The sequence below is a fragment of the Gadus chalcogrammus genome, chromosome 9 (genome assembly GCF_026213295.1).
Source record: "Gadus chalcogrammus isolate NIFS_2021 chromosome 9, NIFS_Gcha_1.0, whole genome shotgun sequence".
In the NCBI taxonomy this organism is placed as follows: domain Eukaryota; kingdom Metazoa; phylum Chordata; class Actinopteri; order Gadiformes; family Gadidae; genus Gadus; species Gadus chalcogrammus.
This window is the reverse complement of record NC_079420.1, coordinates 25730897-25746300: the sequence shown is the minus strand read 5'-3', so window position 1 is coordinate 25746300 and position 15404 is coordinate 25730897. Positions and strand designations below refer to the sequence as shown.

At 48.2% G+C, this 15404-nt stretch overlaps 3 protein-coding genes across 3 annotated transcripts in view; 1 reads left to right on the top strand and 2 right to left on the bottom strand.

Moving 5' to 3' along the window:
- Positions 1 to 237: 237 nt before the first annotated feature.
- Positions 238 to 4005, bottom strand: bhlhe41 (basic helix-loop-helix family, member e41). The gene is made up of 5 exons (XM_056599042.1): positions 3867 to 4005; positions 3638 to 3704; positions 3291 to 3398; positions 3096 to 3207; positions 238 to 2952 (listed from the first exon to the last, which is right to left on the bottom strand). The coding sequence occupies exons 1-5, from the start codon at positions 3926 to 3928 to the stop codon at positions 1889 to 1891; spliced, it is 1413 nt and encodes a 470-aa protein (XP_056455017.1). The 5' UTR covers positions 3929 to 4005; the 3' UTR covers positions 238 to 1888.
- A 1274-nt stretch (positions 4006 to 5279) lies between these two features.
- On the top strand, positions 5280 to 9681 carry sspn (sarcospan (Kras oncogene-associated gene)). The gene is made up of 3 exons (XM_056599036.1): positions 5280 to 5847; positions 6985 to 7071; positions 9101 to 9681. Exons 1-3 carry the CDS (start codon positions 5605 to 5607, stop codon positions 9461 to 9463), a joined length of 693 nt encoding a protein of 230 aa, XP_056455011.1. The 5' UTR covers positions 5280 to 5604; the 3' UTR covers positions 9464 to 9681.
- Positions 9682 to 11540: 1859 nt separating this feature from the next.
- Positions 11541 to 15404, bottom strand: part of itpr2 (inositol 1,4,5-trisphosphate receptor, type 2) — an 81291-nt gene continuing 77427 nt past the window's right edge. Inside the window, exons 56-57 of the mRNA XM_056599035.1 lie at positions 14977 to 15138; positions 11541 to 13696 (exon numbers count right to left, since the gene is read on the bottom strand). Of these exons, the coding sequence (XP_056455010.1) occupies positions 13598 to 13696; positions 14977 to 15138 (261 nt within the window). The 3' untranslated portion in view covers positions 11541 to 13597. The remainder of the gene's footprint in view (positions 13697 to 14976; positions 15139 to 15404) is intronic.

Here is a 15404-nt window from a genome sequence, read left to right as displayed (position 1 = left end):
ATTGTTAAGTTAAGGGTGTTAGTGAAGGGTCCTAATAGTTAAGGTAAGGGTGTTAATGAAGGGTCTTAATAGTTAAGGTAAGGGTGTTAGTGAAGGGTGCTGACAATTAAGATAAGGGTGTTAGTGAAGGGTCCTGACAGTTAAGATAAGGGTCCTTATGAAGGGTGCTGAGAGTTAAGTAATGGCGTTAATGAAGGATGCTGAGAGTTAAGATAAGGGTGCTAATGAAGGGTGCTGAGAGTTAAGATGACATAAAATATGACAAAATAAGGCATAACGAAAGTTTGGTTTTCATATTTATTTTATAATTCATTAGCAATAATTTAGAACAACTCATGTGTAGGGAATAAACCAAAGTGTGCAGCAGATACTAAGACAAATCTGTTTCAAAAATCCATATACTTCTAAACATGGACTTAGAGTACGTATATAGTCCATGATGTCTTCACAAAAAGCTATTTACAATACACAATAACACGTTATAGAACAATTGAGGATAGGGCAGATTTGAGGCAGAAAGGAAGAAAAAGAACAGAATACAGAAGCGATGACATGACCATGAGATAAACCCTCATCTAATTTCAGGAGAACTTAATGAGCGCCTCACGAGAGGAGAGGCCTTCAAGGAAACATGGGCAAAATGTTCAGGGAACAGGTCATAATAACATTCATATTTGCAGCAATGCTGTGGATATTTTGATCATAACCCGGGAGTCCTCTGTCTCCCATACTCCGAGGTGTTCCTCTAGAGGCCAGAACACTTTTGGCCCCCGCTCATCAGCCAGAGACGCAATTAGTAACTTCTCATACAGAAAGACAAGGTTTAAACAATTGTTTTCTATAAACAAGACTTAAATATACATTTATATAGTGTTGATATATAAAAGTACTTTGATTTGAAGGGGGCTGGGAGGTATTCAAAGGCAGAGAAAAGTGCAATTCACCTCTCAAAGATTAAAGTTCGTCCAACATACAAACCTCAACCGCTGGGAAAATACATGTACATTCAATATAAAAGGTTGTTTAAAGTGCTATCCGCTGTCCTGCTTCATGGAGGTATAGCTCACTGCAGTCTGTGGAGAAAGGTTCAGCTCTCTGCTGGTCATGGAGACTCTACTTTGAACGTCTGGCCTAACCTTGAAAGTTACGCCTAGATCTTTAAAGAAAACCCATGTCCATCTCTCTGAGCTGTGGGGCGTATCAGAACAGGAGGCCCCTAGGGCAGCGTGAGGTATACTCTGGCCTGACACTTTCTTAACACTTTCCATACTGCATCATATTTACATTTTCATGAATAAAACAAGTTTCCAGTCGATAAGAATCTCATTAGGAGGGCCGTGTAGAAGGGCAGCTGCAGCGCCACCGACAATGGACAGGGACAGAGACAGATCCGGGGACATAGTCATCAAGGACAGATCAGGGGACAGATCAGGGTTATGGATATAAAAGACAGATTCAGGGACAAGGTGAAAGGACAGATCCAGGGACATGGATGAAAGAAAAGATAAGGGGACAGATCCAGGGACAGTTGTTAAGCTCGGTTCAGTCTGAGGTCTGGCGGCGTTTAAGCCAAAATGTTTCATAGTCCAAGAAAGCAAAATAAGTACAATGTGCCCCAAGGAAAATTACAGACATTATTGGTAAATCAATCATTGTCGATTATCATTAAAAATGATTAATAGGTGCAAAAGGCACGCGCTATCATAAATGTCCCCTGCTTTCTGAAGATATGATAAATTCCACTGTGAAAATGTATCTTAAAAGTAGTCGCTTAAAATAAGCTTAATAACAACAAGAATAGATCACTTCTTTAAGCAGAACGCACAGATTAACAGGCTTCACAAACAAAGGTGCCAGTTGTACAAGCACAGAGACCGCGCGTAAAGGATTATGTGAGTTTGGTCTCATTGGACATGTCTCTTACATCATCATCATCAACATCATCATCATCATCATCCTCATCACCACAGTCATCACGACCCTCATCATCCTCGCTCTCGTGACCCTCCTCTCCGTCGTCAGGTGAGCACAACTCCGCCTCCCTGTCGGGGGACTGAGGGTCCCGGGAGAGGGAGAAGCTCCCCGGGTTGGCACGCTTCTCTGCAGACAGACCCGGGATACCCGCGCACGCCGCCGCGGTCGCGGCTGCTGCCGCAGCGGCGTGCCCAGCGGGTATCCCGGGTATCCCGGGGTAGAGCCAAGGGAACGGGGCTGTCAGAGCGGCCGCGGCTGCCGCTGCCGCCGCCGCTGGGTACGCGTATTTGTCAAGGTTGCTTTTATCGAAAAAAGGCATGTAGGACGCGGCGGCGGACGGGTTGATGAAGTAGAAAGGCACGCAGAACGGCGCATGCTGTCCCACGCCAGGTAGTCCCATCAGTGAACTCATGAGCGCCAGGTCCGGTCTGGAGGGGTCTGCCCCGACCAGCCCGTTCACAGAAAAGCTTGTCTTGGTTTTTTTGGCCACCCGATCGTCTCCAAACTCCTGTTTGATCTTAACCGCACGGTGTCCCCCCTGCGCCTTCGCCGCGCGCTCGCATCCTTTATTGGCGCCGTGGTTTTTGTCCGCCTCCCCCCCGTACCCGCTGTCCGTGTCCGTGTCGTTCTCGTTCAGCTCCCCGGTCCTCTGGATGACGGGCACGCAGTGGGCCTGTCCATCGGCCTGTGCGTCGGTCTGTGCGTCGGCCTGTCCGTCGGCCTGTGCGTCGCCCTGTCCGTCGACTCTGTGCGCGTCCAGCTCCGGTTGCGTGCCACCCCTGGGCGGCGCTCCTCCGGCGGGCGGGAGCTGCGCCAGCACCGCATGCAGATGGCAGACGAGCTGCGTGCATCTCTGCTCGCGGCTCGACCAGTTCTCGAACTTATTCAGGTAATGCAGAACTTCTTTGGCGCACGCTTGAAACCCGGATTGGAAAGCATCCAGATCGGCATGGATCGAAGACTTCATCGGTTGATCACCTATTTGGACACGATGCACGACGTTAGAGGGACTGCACACACACACACACACACACACACACACACACACACACACACACACACACACACACACACACACACACACACACACACACACACACACACACACACACACAGCTCACCGCTCTGTAAGGCGATGATCTTGTGGTGCTGCTGCTCTGTGACTGCAGTCAATGCGTTCAGATGTTTCAGCGTTAACTCCAGAACCACCGCCTTCTCCAGATGGCCCAGGGTCTACAGGGATATTACATTCATGTTTTAGTTAATATAGACAGGTAACCGGAGTCCAGATGATTTAGCAGAGAGAAGCTCCTCACCGCCAGCTTGAGGTGGTCCGGCAGCAGGTCCTTCAGCTGGCCGATGCACTCGTTGATCCGGTCCCTCCGCTTCTTCTCGATCAGCCGGTGGGGCAACTTATAGGCATCCTGTCAATCACAGAGCGGAGTTAGAGGAGTGAGAGAGGAGCACCCATCACACAAATCGGAGTGAGAGAGGAGCACCCATCACACAGAGCGGAGTGAGAGAGGAGCACCCATCACACAGAGCGGAGTGAGAGAGGAGCACCCATCACACAGAGCGGAGTGAGAGAGGAGCACCCATCACACAGAGCGGAGTAAGAGAGGAGCACCCATCACACAGAATAGGGTGCAGATCCATAGCGCACCTTCCCGCCATCCTCCCGCTTCATCGCCCTCTTCGACTTGCAGATGTAGAGAGAGGGGTACTCCATCCTGAGGAGACAAGGCGTTCCATTAGTATATGAAAACACACAAACACACACACACACACACACACACACACACACACACACACACACACACACACACACACACACACACACACACACACACTAAAGTGATATCAAGTGTATAAATAGACAAATCGTCACCAACCCTAAGAAGTCGGTGTGCTCCATGAACTGTCTTTCCTCCAGTCGCAGGATCCTGTCATCCATAAGTTGTGATGGTGGATTGTCTCTGATCCAGATCTAGCCTGTGTCGGAGATATTGCGTACAGCGACCTCCTCCCGCGGCTCCGTGATTCACACTGACGGCCGCTTCCTCCCTCACGCCGCTTGGCGGAGCCGCGCGGTGGCTAGAGCGCACGCGCGACCCCGGCAGGAATAGATTCCAACTCACGTGCAGCGCGTCGCTTGCACGGTGCAGCAGCAGCACCACCAGCACTAACAGCAGCACTAACAGCACCACCACCACCACCACCACTGGGATTACTCCACCCTATAGATGCACCACTATCTCATTCAGCTCAAGTCGTTCTGATTTCATTCGAGGAGAAAGTGTAGGAAAAGTAAGCGTGCAGGAAAATTTTAAGGCAAAGGATAAGTTTTCACCTGGGTATTAAAACCAGTATTTTGAATACGAGTTTATCATATACAATCCTAAGTATGTGAGTCTGATGTTTTAGGAGCTGGATGGTTTCCCCTCAGAACACGGCCGGCAGCTCCCCTTCAGAACGCGTCGTCAGTAACCATGACGCCCGCCGTGTGGCTCAGACACGTGCGCGGCAGTTCCCTGTTCACCCACCGAGCGCATGAAGTCTGTCAGGTATCAAGTCTCCACGCACGCATGCAGGTATGAATCCTCTTCAATTATCAAATGAAGTAGGCTATCACATCAATCATCCTCAATCCTCACATGAATCCCTTTCAGGTATCACATGAACCATCTTCATCAAACGAATCATCTTCATCCCATGAATCATCTTCATCACATAAACCCTCTTCATCACATAAACCCTCTTCATCACATGAACCCCTCTTCATGGTTGACCTCCTGTCTGATGACCTCTGAATACCTTTTACTTTTATCATTTTTTTAATATATCATATGTTGCTAAAATAATGTACTTTAAATATTTACAATATTCATATGTGGATGTTTTGTTCACGTATTTGTGAAATATCCTTTTTTATATATATATAGGCCTACTTTAAAAAACAATCTGCCACAATAAGTCAGCCTTTTTCAGCCATTTCCACGCCTTTCTATTATCTTCATAGCGGATTAAAAAGCGTAATATCTCTTCAAGTCTCATGATCATAGATTACTTCTTTTTCTAAATCATGTGACTTCCCGTGGCCTGCAGCGTGTTCTTCTCCGTGTTGTTCCAATGTCCTGACCGTAGGAACAGTCCCCACTGCTTTAGGAGGTCTTCACCCCGTACCTGTGGATCAACTCTATGCAGAACTAAAGCTTCTTGTTCCAGAGCGCAGGCCCTGGTATGTCGGAGTACCCCTCTGTGTCCCCCCTCTCCTCCTCCTGCCCCAGCACCCCCCCTGCTCTGCTATATGTGGCACTGGAGCTGCTCAGGAAATCCAAGCCAAATGTTTTCCCTATTAGTTCACCATTCTTTTCCTGGCCCCAACAGCCTCTGAGTCCGAGTGTGGGAGAGAGTCGGAGAGAGCGGCAGCAGAAACAGACAAGGGCGTCTGGGTCTGAGACACACTCACCAACACACACAAAACAACAAGAGACAACAACAACAAGAGAAGGAACCAGAGGACCCACAACATAACCCCCAACAGCAGGTCACAGTAAGGAGAGAGAGGGGAACAGAGTGGGCGTGGAGGCTGTAGTTTGAAGACTTCAGCGCCAGGGTCAGACATCGAACATGGGCCAGGGGGAGAGGGGCTCGTCGGACGACAACAAGAAGGACAAGAGGCCCATCTTCCAGAAAAAGGAGGAGCGTCCTGGGACGGCCGAGTCGCCCCCCTGCTGCGGCTGCCGCTTCCCCCTCCTGGTGGCGGCGCTGCAGCTGCTGCTGGGCCTGAGCACCGCCGTGGTGGCCTTCCTGACGCTGGCCGCCTGCAGCTCCCTCAGCGCCAGGGAGACCCCCCACTGGGCCGGGATCATCGTAAGCTCCTCCTCAACACATCGCCACACACTCTGATCTGTGTGTGTGTGTGTGTGTGTGTGTGTGTGTGTGTGTGTGTGTGTGTGTGTGTGTGTGCGCGGGTGTGGAGAGGCACAACCAATAGCCACGTAAAGGAAATTAGACCTAAACTGACTGACTCCGTGTACGTTGTGGCTGGGTGAGAAGGTTGCATGGTAACTCTGTAGATCGCTGTTCTGGGGACAGCTGGGAGAGTTTGGCTCCTCTGCTCCTTGTTTCATTCTGTTGGCTGTGTGCCTTTTCAAATATCCGTCAACTCCCAGTCGCTTGAACCTACACTGCAGTCTGTGGTGTTGGCTCGATCTACTGAGTGTTTTAGACTTTCTTAGTGTGATAATCAAATCTGCTAAAAAAATCAACATAAAAAAATAGTTACCAATTCATACTCTTCACAACAGCAGTGAGAGATTTGCTTCATACACTTGTGGACTTTATCTATACGATACAATAATTATATGCTCCAGTATTCTTCCGTGAAAATAAATAAAAACATTGCACTCACAAATAAATATATATATATATGATTTACATTATATCAACATGGACAAAACAAACATGTGCAGAAACTGTAGTGGACTGAGATGCTCATGGGATTCAGATGGAGAGTGACAGAACTCTTCTTATAGTCCAGGGCCGTAGAACAGAATGAAAGAGGGCACGGTGGTCACAAGACTCCAATTCCACCAGAGATAGAAGCGCGTGTGTGTGTGTTTGTGTGTGTGTGTGTGTGTGTGTGTGTGTGTGTGTGTGTGTGTGTGTGTGTGGTGTGTGTGTGTGTGTGTGTGTGTGTGTGGTGTGTGTGTGTGTGTGTGTGTGTGTGTGTGTGCGCGCGTGCGCGTGCGCGTGCGCGTGTGCGTGTGTGTGTGTGTGTTTGTGTGCGTGTGTTTGTGGGGGGAAACAGAGACAGCATACCTTGTGTCTTACAATGAGTATGCATATTATTCCATCCCGGTTTGCCATAGTGTCCTAATGTAATCAGATGACAATTTAATGCTCAATAGTCCTACTCCATTAGAGGCTTTAATGGCAGCAACAGCATGTTACAGAGACACCACAGTGGTCAATAACAGAATGAACCTTCTGCTGTCTTGTGTACAGCTGTGTTTAACCTCCATGGTGGGCTTCGTCCTGTACTGCATCACCTATGTGCCAGAGGAGAGGACCACCAAGCAGTTCATTGCCAAGGTAACCATCACCACATCCTGGGACGAGGGGCCGGTTAACCAACCACATGTGGCTCTCGGTTGAATGTTTATCAGGATGGATTGCTGAAAAAAGGAAAAGGAAGGAAAAACATATTGTACAGGACGCACCGCTTGGCTGCTTTGGTTTGCTATAGCGTTGGCATGACTACCGCCTCCATGTGTCTCTGCAGGGAGAGCCATCTAGATTTTGATCAGGCACCAGCGATACGGCGCTCTTAGGCAACATATGTTTATAAAGATTCCCTCTTGTCCAGACAGACTATCAGTACCGATGTCCATATGGGACTTTAACGTGTCACCGTATTGGCTGTGCAATGCGTGCAGATGCATTTGAAGACAGTTCATTTAAGCCCATTATTGTTTTTCATGGAGCCAAGTGGAAGCAGCAGGACAGGTTTAGTAGTGGTTACCATACAGCCATTCAAACCCAAGAACCTTCACGAGGGCACTGTTCGATAATAGAATTGCCAAGTGTGCCTGTATTCCATTATCCCATTTTAAATGCCTCAAGAACTCAGTCACACAGAACTGGTCAGACAGTTATAAATTTAACATAGAATATTTCAGAACATTTTAAACACTGACACCATCCCTGAAGACTGGTCCAAAGGTATTATTGTCAAGAAAGGCAACACTAAGAACTGCGAAAACTGGAGTGGAATTACCCTTCTATCTCTTCCAAGCAAGGTGTTCTGCAGAGTCCTTCTTAACCTGATGGAGACAGCCATTGACATAACTTTGCCAGAAAAGTTGGGCTCAGTATCAACACTTCCAAAACAGAAGGGATGTGTGTCCACTCCATCCCCACAGCACCCATCCTTGTTAATGAGGAACCACTTGAGTTTGTGGAAGTTTTAACCTATCTGGGCAGTCTAATCAGCAAGGACAGCGGGGCATCAAAATACATCAAAGCAAGGCTGGGAAAGGCTCAGGGTGCCTTCCGCCAACTCCGTCCCATCTGGAGATCAAAACAATACAGCATTAAAACAAAGATGCTCCTATTCAAATCCAATGTAAAGTTGTATCTGTTGCACGGTTCAGAGAGCTGGCGGGTGGTCAAAACAGACATGAGGAGAGTGGAAGTGTTCCATAATGGATGCCTCCGACGAATATGCCAGATCTTTTGGCCTAATGAGAAAACAAATGGGAAGCCGGAGCATCACCAAGGAGATTACGCCTGAGATGGCTAGGACATGTGTTGAGGATGAAGCAGGACCAAAGGTCGCCTTAAGATGGACCCCACCAGGCAAAAGAAAACCTGGGAGGCCAAAAACCACCTGTCGCAGAACTGTGACACAAGAGCTGAAACAGATAAACCTGTCCTGGGGAGAGGCCCAACATACTGCCAGGGGCCGAGTGGAATGGAGAGTGCTCATTGAAGCCTTATGTCCCATAGAGGACGAAGAGTAGTAGTAGTAGTAGTAGAAGTAGTAGTAGTAAGGTGTATACACGCATCTTAATAATCCAATCAGTGTCGCACAGTTTCTCTTTACCTTCTCCACCTTCCAAAATATATAAATTGGTAATTGCTAAATGTTTATGGGTGTAAAGGTCTGCTCCTCGTGCATTTATTGATTAATACCAGCAGTTTAACCATATCAGTGGATTTAATGTTTAGAAATATGATCACCAGCCAGCCATCAAATATTCAGAAAATGTCCTTTTGGCTAGAAAGTCCTTAAGTAGAAGGTTAAATGTGTTTGGTGCAATGGGGATTGTGTGATTGCATAAATACCCGCTTGTCTTTTTAATTTGTCACACGCAGGGGGTTATGGGGTCAGACTAGGGCCACGGTCTCGGGTCGGGTCCCATCAGCGGTCTGCTGGGCTACACAACAAAACAATGGGATCGAACACCTCAATGTTATTACACAATTTCACAATTTCCTCTTTAAGCAGAAGAGGGTGTTGGAGGTATGGGCTTGTAGAAGAGCAGGTACTGAATCCTTCCTGTGACCACTCCCATAAGCAGCGGCCATCAGCCTACTGAGTAACCCTTCCTCCCCACAGCTGCTCTACCTGATCCTGTGTGCCGTCGGCCTGGTCGTCTCCGTGCTGGTCATAGCGTTCGCTGCCCACCACTACGCCCAGGCCAGCAGCCTCCACTGCAGGCCGGTGGGCCAGGGGGACTGCGTGTGCACCCTGGACCCCGAAGACCCCATCGCCCGCACCTTCAGCTACCAGGAGGTGGGCGAGTGTGCGGTGGTCACGGGGACGCTCCCAGCCTACTTCCTGGTCCAGATCGTGCTGAACATGCTGCAGGCGGTGGTTTGCGTGGCCGGGACCTTCATCATGTGGAAGCACCGCTACCAGGTCTTCTTCTCTGGCGTGCAGGCCGGCTCCTCTGACGCCCAGCAGTGGCAGAAGGTCTAACGTCCTGCCCTGGATGGGGTGAGGGTGGGGGGGGGGGGGGGGTCCCCTTGGAGCTGGTTCAATGCTTATTGGTTTGGATTGAGTTGTATTTTACTACAGATTGGAGCAATGCTTTAGTATATCAGTAGCTTTGATACCATTGCATATATTGTGAAGCTCACCTTTACAGGAGAAAGGATGGAAACAATTGTGTAAATAAAGCGCCTTTTTGTGAAATATCATGGCTATTGTATTTTTTACATTAAAGAGGGATAGCGGATGGTAATTAATATGTTCAATAATATACCTTAAATAGGCTTCATCTTCCACGTATAAAACTGCTTGTCTGTTTTTAACGACGCAACTAGTGATGGCTCGTAAACTTTCTCTGTTCAACCGACCCTCATGATGAACAGATAATGTCAATGTTTTCAATCTCAATGTTATTATATTCATAATTATCTTAATTGGGTTGAAAGTAAATCAGCCTGTAGTTTGAGGGACAATCACATCTCAACAGCTCTGCGTCTCCTGCTCATGTTCAATTGAGAGGTGCTGGGTGGGAAAGAGAGGGTGCCGAGGGTTTGAACAGTGTGACACAGCTCACCAAAGAAACATCACAACAATTGTGAACCCTAACCCTGTAAACATGACCCTAACGGCGCCTGCCAAGGTTCGAGCTTGGTTTCATGAGCTCCAGAGGCTGCATTCAGAAGACTCCTGAAGCCAGTTTGTTGTTGGAGGGCTTCTGTGTCAAAGGGCAAAGAGGACTCGGACTACACAGGGGGGTAGAGTTTAAGAAGGAGTACCCAGACTGACAGCCGGACTGTTCTGCTCACACACACATTCACCCCAGGTTTATTCAAACAAGCAGAAGTTGGATGCGATCAAATGAGAAATTCAGCTTCAGACCCGTCTAGAGACCCCCGTCTAGAGACCCCCGAGACCCATCTAGAGACCCCCGTCTAGAGACCCCCCGAGACCCATCTAGAGACCCGTCTAGAAAACTGTCTAGAGACCCCCGTCTAGAGACCCGTCTAGAGAACCGTCTAGAGTCCCTTGAGACCCGTCTAGAGACCCTTGAGACCCGTCTAGAGAACCGTCTAGAGACCCCTGTGACCATTCTAGAGACCCCCGTCTAGAGACCCTAGAGACCTATCTAGAGACCCGTCTAGAGTCCCTTGAGACCCGTCTAGAGAACCGTCTAGCGACCCCTGTGACCAGTCTAGAGACCCCCGTCTAGAGACCCTAGAGACCCGTCTAGAGACCCGTCTAGAGAACCGTCTAGAGACCCCTTTGACCAGTCTAGAGACCAGCCTAGAGACACTCGTCTAGAGACCCCCGTCTAGAGACCCTTGAGACCCGTCTAGAGACCCGTCTAGAGACCCTTGAGACCCGTCTAGAGAACCGTCTAGAGAACCGTCTACAGTCCCCTGTGACCAGTCTAGAGACCAGGCTAGAGACCCTTGAGACCCGTCTAGAGACCCCCGAGACCAGTCTAGAGACCAGGCTAGAGACCCTTGAGACCCGTCTAGAGAGCCCCGAGACCAGTCTAGAGACTAGTCTAGAGACCCCCGTCTAGAGTCCGTCCCACCGCTCTGTGCATTCACATTGCTGGACTCATGAGATGTTCCACATCTACTTTAGAGTTGAGGCAGGTACTTGAATGAAGTGGAACTCGGGGCCTATGTCGTTGCCTAAGAACTGACAACGGGCTCGCTTGTTCATGACGAAGAGAAAGGCATGTGTGACCTGCATTTACAACAGACAGCATTTGTGCTGGGACGTGCGAGTGGTCTCTGCTAAAGGTGAGGTGTAACACGCCGCCACACGGCGTGGCTCCACACAGCACTGTGTTTCCTGTTGGCTGCAGGGGTGGAGCGACGGCGAATCATGTGACCTTTGAGTCTCACAGTCAGACACTGAAAGTCACATGCCAGCTGTCACAAGGGGAACTTACTATATACACACACACACACACACACACACACACACACACACACACACACACACACACACACACACACACACACACACACACACACACACACACACACACACACACACACACACACACGAAGGAAAACCTTTGTCCTTTAAATGTACCTGGACTTTTCAACCTGGACCCTATTTTCCTACAAGTTGACATCATTTTAGGTGTAGGATTTTGTTGTCCCTCGAGGTCTCGTTTCACTGCTCTCTTCCAGCAACAAGTCAACCCTTACAAGACAAGATCTCAGCTCTTGCAAGACCTCAGTTCTTACAAGACTCCTCGAACGAGACACAATACAACAGGTGAAATTAAGAAACGCGTTTTATTTCTCTGTAAAATAATTTCCATGATGTGATATAATTGAGCAGAGGCAAAAAACGTCACCTCTAGAGGATGTGAACATTGATGGTCGCTACTGCTCCAAAGGAGAAAATCACAGCCCATTTTCACTAGATACTGGACCCATTTCATCAACTTGCATTGCATCAGTCCCTTCAACCCAAAATAATCAGAAGGTAGGTTCCAGGTTGGAAAATCATGACGTTTCCTTCATAACTAATTTCTCATCCACACTTGAAAGTACCAGGATCATACAAAACGAACCCCAGAAAAGAACAAGACCATTCTTGTTCTTGTCTGAGCAGAACAAGACCATTCTCTTCCGTTTGTTAACATGCTGAACATGACTCAATACAAAAAGGTTAACCTTAAGTAATCACGGCTAATAGGTAATAAATGGGAGAAAGTCATTTGAGGTTATTTGCATTATTAACAAAACAGGCAAAGCCAGCCTAATCTCATAATGTACATCCAAACTTTTGTTTGTTGTCGTTCTCCAAGCACTAATTGGACGAGTAGTTTTGTATGTCAAATGTTTTCTTTATTACAATAGAGCATTTGAGAACATAAAAACAGACTATGATATACTTTGTTCTACAGAAGGCAACATGGGCTAACTAAGCTATTTGGCTGTACAAGATTCCACCATGTCTCTGGGCAGAAGAACATCAGGTTGATGTACACCAGATGAGCAAACAAAGCATTTAATCTTTACAGTATCGCTCTTCACAAGTATGTCTGCTGTAATTAAGAACACAAAATCATACCGTTTGTACCAACTATTTGATTTACCACAGAAAGGCCTTTCAAGTAAGTTCCACACATGATAAGATACTTTAATGCATATGTTCAGGCGTTTCATATGCTTTGTAAAAGTCTATAAAAAGTAAAATAAATTGGTTCAGTAAAGGCATCATGATCATCTCCAGTTTTTTGTTAAACATCTGTATTTATTATCATTATTATTATTTAGGAAAGTCAACTCCCAAACAGTAGAGACCGATTGTTAATTTTAAAGCGCAAGGCAGAATACTAAAGAAAAACACAAAACATTCTTTATGATAAAATCCTCAAACTCCGGTTTAATCTCCATTTTCCACAACTGATCAGCATCTCAGCATCCTGACACCAAGCACTTATAAAGGCAGACGGACAGGGCAGACAAACAGGACAGACAGAGAGACAGACCGACAGGGCAGACAGACGGGACAGACAGAGAGGACAGACAGACAGACAGGGCAGACGGACAGACAGACAGGGCAGACGGACAGACAGACAGGGCAGACAGACAGGCAGCGCAGGCGGACAGCCAGACAGAGGGGCTCAACAGGATCCTCCCTCATGGAGGGCTGCTGGAGCAGGACCAGTCCCCTTAACTTAACCCCTACCTAACAACTTAATCCCTCCCTCGACCTCTTAACCCCCCTCTGGACCCCTTAACCCCCCCCTGGAACCCCTGGCCCACCAACACACTGACGGATGTGTCTGCACCATGGAGCTCGCTTGCCGAGAAGCATGAGAGAGATCAGAGTGCTTCCGTGCCACTCCTGCGGTCTTGAACGCATCTCAAAACACGTTGAAGGAATGAATGTTCACAGCAACGGCCCTTAGGCACATCTCACATACGTTAGTTCCAAGTGAACGTAAAAAGTATTTGTTGGGTCAGTGGTTTCTGATCCCTTACACGAGAGCGGTCACAATGTAGGTTTACGCCTGGCTGCAGCATAACCTGGGCTTTGTCTACAAGTCAACCTCCCCTGTAGGCCGAGACAGACCAGGGTCTAAAGTGGTGCCTTCCTCCGTGGCCTTGACCCCTTCCCCCCTCAGTGGGCCGGGATGTGGTGGTGATGGTTGTTGTTGGTGGTGCCCTGAGGAGTGCCCAGGAAGCCCATCCTCTGCTTGTTCTTCCTCTGTTCGGTCATCTGTGGAGGTAGAGGGAGAGGATCAAGTCCATTCAATCAATCAATCCATTGGATTAAACCACACCCACACACAGGTCCTAAAGCAACCATCAGTGTTCTGCTAAGCAGCCAGACGGCAATATTATCCCACCACGTGCTGTGAGATATCTGGGGATCTGACTACTGCCGACTGAGGAACCCCTCCCCCAGAGGAACATCCATGTGCTCTTCATCTAGCAGCCATCTTGGTTCCAAACGCTAGCTTAGTGGGGAACTGAAGGCAGAAGCTCAGCTAGCGAATAGCCAAGATGGTGGATCCGGTGGAACCAGAAGAGGATTACCTACTGGGGCTGTGGGCCCTCACTGCTGTACCGCAGTCTTATGGGCATGTGATGGTCACACTCTGGAGAACTCCTGTTTGCTAGTTTTGTTTTGCTGCACTTCCATGTGAAAAGGGAACAATTGGTGTGTGACTGGAATCACATGCAGGAGAGGCAGGTGACGCCTCGTGTTACTGCAGGCAGAGAGAAATACGCAAGTCATCCAAAACAGCCCTTCAGTCACTATAGCCCTCTAGTCACTATACTCCTGAGAGTCAGTCAAGAGGAGGGGACGCTGCAGGGGCAATATGTAGGGGCAATATGTAGGGGCAAAAGGAGGGGGCGCTGTAGGGGCAATATAATCTCTTTTAAAGATTTAAAAGAGATTAAAGATGTCTGTGAGGAAGACCTGCTAAGAGGGCAGCACAGCACTAAAGGAAACTAACTCACTAAAGGAAACCAACACACTAAAGCAAACCAACTCACTAAAGGAAACCAACTCACTCAAGGAAACAAACTCACTCAAGGAAACCAACTCACTCAAGGAAACAAACTCACTAAAGCAAACCACCTCACTAAAGCAAACCACCTCAATAAAGCAAACCAACTCACTAAAGCAAACCACCTCACAAAAGGGAACCAACTCACTAAAGGATACCAACTCACTAAAGGAAACAAACTCACTAAAGCAAACCACCTCACTAAAGCAAACCAACTCACTAAAGGAAACCACCACACTAAAGGAAACCACCACACTAAAGGAAACCAACTCACTAAAGGAAACAGACTCACTAAAGGAAACCAACTCACTAAAGGAAACCAACTCACTAAAGGAAACCAACTCAGTTACATTTTGTCCAGGGGGGGTCCTATATTTAACCAGCTGACTTGGCACCTTATGCATCATCTCCCATTCTGCAGATCCTTTGCGGCCGTTGTGGGCGGGGCTCAGACTGAGAGGGTTCCTCTGAGGGCGCCTACCTGCTCCTTGAGCTCCGCCAGCTGCCCTGAGAGCTGCAGCACCAGGGTGATGGTCCCAACCAGCTTCTCCTGCAGGCCGCGCATCTCGTTCTGCTCCCCGTCGCTTTCACTGCTCACCAACGACATGGCTCGCATCCGTGGGAACCAATCCAGGTTGTTCTCCTTGGAAGACACAAGAGGATGAAGACACACATCTAAACACATACACCTAAACACACACACACCTAAACACACGCACTCCTAAACACATACACCTAAAGCGCAAGAAGAGCTGGCATCACAGTGGCATGTCCGGGTGGGGGTGGCGTGTCCGGGTTGGGGTTCCATGCCTGGGTGGGGGTGGCACATCTCCCCAAAAAATGGTACAGGCCAGTGCTACTAAATCTAGAGGATTTTAATATCATCCAAGAGGACACAGTTGTGTTTTA

Coding starts and splice junctions, on each gene's coding strand:
- bhlhe41 (XM_056599042.1), bottom strand. CDS start 3,928: ATGGATGACAGGATCCTGCGACTGGAGGAAAGACAGTTCATGGAGCAC. Junction 3,399..3,637: donor AGCGGGAGGATGGCGGGAAG/GTGCGCTATGGA, acceptor TGTGATTGACAG/GATGCCTATAAGTTGCCCCA. Junction 2,953..3,095: donor GATCATCGCCTTACAGAGCG/GTGAGCTGTGTG, acceptor GTGTCCAAATAG/GTGATCAACCGATGAAGTCT.
- sspn (XM_056599036.1), top strand. CDS start 5,605: ATGGGCCAGGGGGAGAGGGGCTCGTCGGACGACAACAAGAAGGACAAG. Junction 5,848..6,984: donor CCCACTGGGCCGGGATCATC/GTAAGCTCCTCC, acceptor TCTTGTGTACAG/CTGTGTTTAACCTCCATGGT. Junction 7,072..9,100: donor CCAAGCAGTTCATTGCCAAG/GTAACCATCACC, acceptor TCCTCCCCACAG/CTGCTCTACCTGATCCTGTG.